At 63.3% G+C, this 7,050-nt stretch overlaps 1 protein-coding gene across 1 annotated transcript; it reads right to left on the bottom strand.

The window, feature by feature from the left end:
* Positions 1 to 5,711, bottom strand: LBRM_05_0390 (putative microtubule-associated protein; the record flags this gene model as incomplete). The annotated part of the gene is made up of 1 exon (XM_001561803.2): positions 1 to 5,711. A coding segment is annotated over one exon (5,711 nt), but the record flags the coding sequence as incomplete, so codon positions are not given.
* Between the last annotated feature and the right edge of the window lie 1,339 nt (positions 5,712 to 7,050).

Here is a 7,050-nt window from a genome sequence, read left to right as displayed (position 1 = left end):
CTGGGGTCCACGGGGGCCTTCTGGTCGCACTCGTCGTCCGCCGGCATCTCCCGCTTGTACGCGTCGGGGTCGTACTTCTTGTAGGCGTCCCTGCTGGTCGTGTTGTACATGCTAGGGGTCCACAGGGGCCTTCTGGTCGCACTCTTCGTCCGCCGGCATCTCCCGCTTGTACGCGTCGGGGTCGTACTTCTTGTAGGCGTCCCTGCTGGTCGTGTTGTACATGCTGGGGTCCACGGGGGCCTTCTGGTCGCACTCGTCGTCCGCCGGCATCTCCCGCTTGTACGCGTCGGGGTCGTACTTCTTGTAGGCGTCCCTGCTGGTCGTGTTGTACATGCTGGGGTCCACGGGGGCCTTCTGGTCGCACTCTTCGTCCGCCGGCATCTCCCGCTTGTACGCGTCGGGGTCGTACTTCTTGTAGGCGTCCCTGCTGGTCGTGTTGTACATGCTGGGGTCCACGGGGGCCTTCTGGTCGCACTCGTCGTCCGCCGGCATCTCCCGCTTGTACGCGTCGGGGTCGTACTTCTTGTAGGCGTCCCTGCTGGTCGTGTTGTACATGCTGGGGTCCACGGGGGCCTTCTGGTCGCACTCGTCGTCCGCCGGCATCTCCCGCTTGTACGCGTCGGGGTCGTACTTCTTGTAGGCGTCCCTGCTGGTCGTGTTGTACATGCTGGGGTCCACGGGGGCCTTCTGGTCGCACTCGTCGTCCGCCGGCATCTCCCGCTTGTACGCGTCGGGGTCGTACTTCTTGTAGGCGTCCCTGCTGGTCGTGTTGTACATGCTGGGGTCCACGGGGGCCTTCTGGTCGCACTCGTCGTCCGCCGGCATCTCCCGCTTGTACGCGTCGGGGTCGTACTTCTTGTAGGCGTCCCTGCTGGTCGTGTTGTACATGCTGGGGTCCACGGGGGCCTTCTGGTCGCACTCGTCGTCCGCCGGCATCTCCCGCTTGTACGCGTCGGGGTCGTACTTCTTGTAGGCGTCCCTGCTGGTCGTGTTGTACATGCTGGGGTCCACGGGGGCCTTCTGGTCGCACTCGTCGTCCGCCGGCATCTCCCGCTTGTACGCGTCGGGGTCGTACTTCTTGTAGGCGTCCCTGCTGGTCGTGTTGTACATGCTGGGGTCCACGGGGGCCTTCTGGTCGCACTCGTCGTCCGCCGGCATCTCCCGCTTGTACGCGTCGGGGTCGTACTTCTTGTAGGCGTCCCTGCTGGTCGTGTTGTACATGCTGGGGTCCACAGGGGCCTTCTGGTCGCACTCTTCGTCCGCCGGCATCTCCCGCTTGTACGCGTCGGGGTCGTACTTCTTGTAGGCGTCCCTGCTGGTCGTGTTGTACATGCTGGGGTCCACGGGGGCCTTCTGGTCGCACTCGTCGTCCGCCGGCATCTCCCGCTTGTACGCGTCGGGGTCGTACTTCTTGTAGGCGTCCCTGCTGGTCGTGTTGTACATGCTGGGGTCCACGGGGGCCTTCTGGTCGCACTCGTCGTCCGCCGGCATCTCCCGCTTGTACGCGTCGGGGTCGTACTTCTTGTAGGCGTCCCTGCTGGTCGTGTTGTACATGCTGGGGTCCACGGGGGCCTTCTGGTCGCACTCTTCGTCCGCCGGCATCTCCCGCTTGTACGCGTCAGGGTCGTACTTCTTGTAGGCGTCCCTGCTGGTCGTGTTGTACATGCTGGGGTCCACAGGGGCCTTCTGGTCGCACTCTTCGTCCGCCGGCATCTCCCGCTTGTACGCGTCGGGGTCGTACTTCTTGTAGGCGTCCCTGCTGGTCGTGGTGTACATGCTGGGGTCCACGGGGGCCTTCTGGTCGCACTCTTCGTCCGCCGGCATCTCCCGCTTGTACGCGTCGGGGTCGTACTTCTTGTAGGCGTCCCTGCTGGTCGAGGTGTACATGCTGGGGTCCACGGGGGCCTTCTGGTCGCACTCTTCGTCCGCCGGCATCTCCCGCTTGTACGCGTCGGGGTCGTACTTCTTGTAGGCGTCCCTGCTGGTCGTGTTGTACATGCTGGGGTCCACGGGGGCCTTCTGGTCGCACTCTTCGTCCGCCGGCATCTCCCGCTTGTACGCGTCGGGGTCGTACTTCTTGTAGGCGTCCCTGCTGGTCGTGTTGTACATGCTGGGGTCCACGGGGGCCTTCTGGTCGCACTCGTCGTCCGCCGGCATCTCCCGCTTGTACGCGTCGGGGTCGTACTTCTTGTAGGCGTCCCTGCTGGTCGTGTTGTACATGCTGGGGTCCACGGGGGCCTTCTGGTCGCACTCTTCGTCCGCCGGCATCTCCCGCTTGTACGCGTCGGGGTCGTACTTCTTGTAGGCGTCCCTGCTGGTCGTGTTGTACATGCTGGGGTCCACGGGGGCCTTCTGGTCGCACTCTTCGTCCGCCGGCATCTCCCGCTTGTACGCGTCGGGGTCGTACTTCTTGTAGGCGTCCCTGCTGGTCGTGTTGTACATGCTGGGGTCCACGGGGGCCTTCTGGTCGCACTCTTCGTCCGCCGGCATCTCCCGCTTGTACGCGTCGGGGTCGTACTTCTTGTAGGCGTCCCTGCTGGTCGTGTTGTACATGCTGGGGTCCACGGGGGCCTTCTGGTCGCACTCTTCGTCCGCCGGCATCTCCCGCTTGTACGCGTCAGGGTCGTACTTCTTGTAGGCGTCCCTGCTGGTCGAGTTGTACATGCTGGGGTCCACGGGGGCCTTCTGGTCGCACTCTTCGTCCGCCGGCATCTCCCGCTTGTACGCGTCGGGGTCGTACTTCTTGTAGGCGTCCCTGCTGGTCGAGGTGTACATGCTGGGGTCCACGGGGGCCTTCTGGTCGCACTCTTCGTCCGCCGGCATCTCCCGCTTGTACGCGTCAGGGTCGTACTTCTTGTAGGCGTCCCTGCTGGTCGAGGTGTACATGCTGGGGTCCACGGGGGCCTTCTGGTCGCACTCTTCGTCCGCCGGCATCTCCCGCTTGTACGCGTCAGGGTCGTACTTCTTGTAGGCGTCCCTGCTGGTCGAGGTGTACATGCTGGGGTCCACGGGGGCCTTCTGGTCGCACTCTTCGTCCGCCGGCATCTCCCGCTTGTACGCGTCAGGGTCGTACTTCTTGTAGGCGTCCCTGCTGGTCGAGGTGTACATGCTGGGGTCCACGGGGGCCTTCTGGTCGCACTCTTCGTCCGCCGGCATCTCCCGCTTGTACGCGTCGGGGTCGTACTTCTTGTAGGCGTCCCTGCTGGTCGTGTTGTACATGCTGGGGTCCACGGGGGCCTTCTGGTCGCACTCGTCGTCCGCCGGCATCTCCCGCTTGTACGCGTCGGGGTCGTACTTCTTGTAGGCGTCCCTGCTGGTCGTGTTGTACATGCTGGGGTCCACGGGGGCCTTCTGGTCGCACTCGTCGTCCGCCGGCATCTCCCGCTTGTACGCGTCGGGGTCGTACTTCTTGTAGGCGTCCCTGCTGGTCGTGTTGTACATGCTGGGGTCCACAGGGGCCTTCTGGTCGCACTCTTCGTCCGCCGGCATCTCCCGCTTGTACGCGTCGGGGTCGTACTTCTTGTAGGCGTCCCTGCTGGTCGAGGTGTACATGCTGGGGTCCACGGGGGCCTTCTGGTCGCACTCGTCGTCCGCCGGCATCTCCCGCTTGTACGCGTCGGGGTCGTACTTCTTGTAGGCGTCCCTGCTGGTCGTGTTGTACATGCTGGGGTCCACGGGGGCCTTCTGGTCGCACTCGTCGTCCGCCGGCATCTCCCGCTTGTACGCGTCGGGGTCGTACTTCTTGTAGGCGTCCCTGCTGGTCGTGTTGTACATGCTGGGGTCCACGGGGGCCTTCTGGTCGCACTCGTCGTCCGCCGGCATCTCCCGCTTGTACGCGTCGGGGTCGTACTTCTTGTAGGCGTCCCTGCTGGTCGTGTTGTACATGCTGGGGTCCACGGGGGCCTTCTGGTCGCACTCTTCGTCCGCCGGCATCTCCCGCTTGTACGCGTCGGGGTCGTACTTCTTGTAGGCGTCCCTGCTGGTCGTGTTGTACATGCTGGGGTCCACGGGGGCCTTCTGGTCGCACTCGTCGTCCGCCGGCATCTCCCGCTTGTACGCGTCGGGGTCGTACTTCTTGTAGGCGTCCCTGCTGGTCGTGTTGTACATGCTGGGGTCCACAGGGGCCTTCTGGTCGCACTCTTCGTCCGCCGGCATCTCCCGCTTGTACGCGTCGGGGTCGTACTTCTTGTAGGCGTCCCTGCTGGTCGTGTTGTACATGCTGGGGTCCACGGGGGCCTTCTGGTCGCACTCTTCGTCCGCCGGCATCTCCCGCTGTACGCGTCAGGGTCGTACTTCTTGTAGGCGTCCCTGCTGGTCGTGTTGTACATGCTGGGGTCCACAGGGGCCTTCTGGTCGCACTCGTCGTCCGCCGGCATCTCCCGCTTGTACGCGTCGGGGTCGTACTTCTTGTAGGCGTCCCTGCTGGTCGTGTTGTACATGCTGGGGTCCACAGGGGCCTTCTGGTCGCACTCGTCGTCCGCCGGCATCTCCCGCTTGTACGCGTCGGGGTCGTACTTCTTGTAGGCGTCCCTGCTGGTCGTGTTGTACATGCTGGGGTCCACGGGGGCCTTCTGGTCGCACTCTTCGTCCGCCGGCATCTCCCGCTTGTACGCGTCGGGGTCGTACTTCTTGTAGGCGTCCCTGCTGGTCGAGTTGTACATGCTGGGGTCCACGGGGGCCTTCTGGTCGCACTCTTCGTCCGCCGGCATCTCCCGCTTGTACGCGTCGGGGTCGTACTTCTTGTAGGCGTCCCTGCTGGTCGAGGTGTACATGCTGGGGTCCACGGGGGCCTTCTGGTCGCACTCTTCGTCCGCCGGCATCTCCCGCTTGTACGCGTCAGGGTCGTACTTCTTGTAGGCGTCCCTGCTGGTCGAGGTGTACATGCTGGGGTCCACGGGGGCCTTCTGGTCGCACTCTTCGTCCGCCGGCATCTCCCGCTTGTACGCGTCAGGGTCGTACTTCTTGTAGGCGTCCCTGCTGGTCGAGGTGTACATGCTGGGGTCCACGGGGGCCTTCTGGTCGCACTCTTCGTCCGCCGGCATCTCCCGCTTGTACGCGTCGGGGTCGTACTTCTTGTAGGCGTCCCTGCTGGTCGAGGTGTACATGCTGGGGTCCACGGGGGCCTTCTGGTCGCACTCTTCGTCCGCCGGCATCTCCCGCTTGTACGCGTCAGGGTCGTACTTCTTGTAGGCGTCCCTGCTGGTCGAGGTGTACATGCTGGGGTCCACGGGGGCCTTCTGGTCGCACTCTTCGTCCGCCGGCATCTCCCGCTTGTACGCGTCAGGGTCGTACTTCTTGTAGGCGTCCCTGCTGGTCGAGGTGTACATGCTGGGGTCCACGGGGGCCTTCTGGTCGCACTCTTCGTCCGCCGGCATCTCCCGCTTGTACGCGTCAGGGTCGTACTTCTTGTAGGCGTCCCTGCTGGTCGAGGTGTACATGCTGGGGTCCACGGGGGCCTTCTGGTCGCACTCGTCGTCCGCCGGCATCTCCCGCTTGTACGCGTCGGGGTCGTACTTCTTGTAGGCGTCCCTGCTGGTCGAGTTGTACATGCTGGGGTCTACATGTACCTGTGGGTAGTCGTTGTCATCGTTTGTGGCTACGGGCTTCTCCGGCAGTCCGCGCCACTGATAAGCCTCCTGGTATTCTGTGGAGAGAGCGGCATTGCGGGTGGTGTGCTGCGTAGGGGGGAGGTTGGCAACGGCGCTGGGCATTGCGGGATGTTGCTGGGGCTAAGGGGTGAGAGGTTGTGTTGCGGCTGATGGGCCAGGGTTGTAGAGGCGTAGGTATGACGTAGAGAATGGGTACAAAAAAGGGGAGAAGCAGCACGCGTGTGAAGTGCGCAGGCGCTGGCGGTGGTGGTGGGGGGTGTAGTGGTGCTGTACTGTAGCGTGGAAGCTAACGGCACTGGGTGTGAGAGGAACTGGAGTACAAGAGGTGGCGTAGAGGATGGGTTTCCTGTTGCTGGGTGTGCTGCTGCTTACCTCTCTCTCGCTGAGTTTATGGCTATCAGGTGGAGTTCGGGAAAAGAGGGGAGCGGTAGAGAAGAGCGAGGCGGCGGGTCAGCTGCAGTGTTGTGTGTGTGTGTGTGTGTGTGGAGGTGAGTAAGAGCGATGCGCGGACGATCGGACGAGGAGAAAGCGGAGGGGGGTGCGAACGAGAGAGGGTTAAAGGCCGGAAGTCTGGGTAAGAGTGGGAGCGACTGGTGGAGAAGGTAAGACGGAGTGAGGGACGTTACTTAGCTCCTAGCTCCACACGGATGCTGCATCAGATGGATAACTCCCCGCTCGCTTCCGTTGCGCGAAATGAAGAGCAAGTCCACATCACTGAGCGAAACCGAGTTCGCACGTGAGCACGCATGGAGGTGAGGTGGGAGAGGAGAGGAGGAGCAGGGAAGGGGTGCGGCGGCAGAAAGCGACGCAGTTCGGTGCATGCCACAGCGGAAGTTGGAGAGGGGAGAGACTGTAGGCGGTGGAATGCCCAATACAGCGGGACGTCGAGAGGCACAGGGACTCGTAGGTGAGTGTTTCCATCCGGGAGAGCACAGGGAGCACGCGCGTTAGAAAGCATAGACGACTCGGCCAACCCAAGGGCAGAGGAAAATGAAGACGACAAAGCGACCGCACAAACAGCGTGGGTGGGGGGCGTAGAATGAGGGAGAAAAGAGAACAAGACGAGCACTGGAGCACCCACACCCACGTTTCCCTGAAACACACGCACGCACAGGGAGGGAGAGATGCGCCAGCAACGTGCAGGAGCGTGTGCTCACCGCCGTGATGAGGTGCGCCTGTCCACGACGGCCTGTCTATGTACATCATTGTTGTGGGGAAAAAAGCAAACAAGAGGAGCAAGCAAGAGAAGGTGGGCTTCCGTTCATGCGACTCGGGGTGGGGTCCGTCACTTGCCTCGGCGACTTCGGGGCGGTGTGTGCGTGTGCGTGGCCTGCCCGTAGGACTTCTTCTGCGCCCAGCACCCTCTCGCAGCCCTCGCCGTGGCAGCACCCACGCCTCCTTCCCGCCCAGCACTCCGGAGACGGCGCGGCCATGTTTCACA

The sequence above is a fragment of the Leishmania braziliensis genome, chromosome 5 (assembly GCF_000002845.2).
Source record: "Leishmania braziliensis MHOM/BR/75/M2904 complete genome, chromosome 5".
NCBI lineage: Eukaryota > Euglenozoa > Kinetoplastea > Trypanosomatida > Trypanosomatidae > Leishmania > Leishmania braziliensis.
The sequence above is the reverse complement of the archived record's forward strand: the minus strand, read 5'-3'. Positions and strand labels throughout refer to the sequence as shown.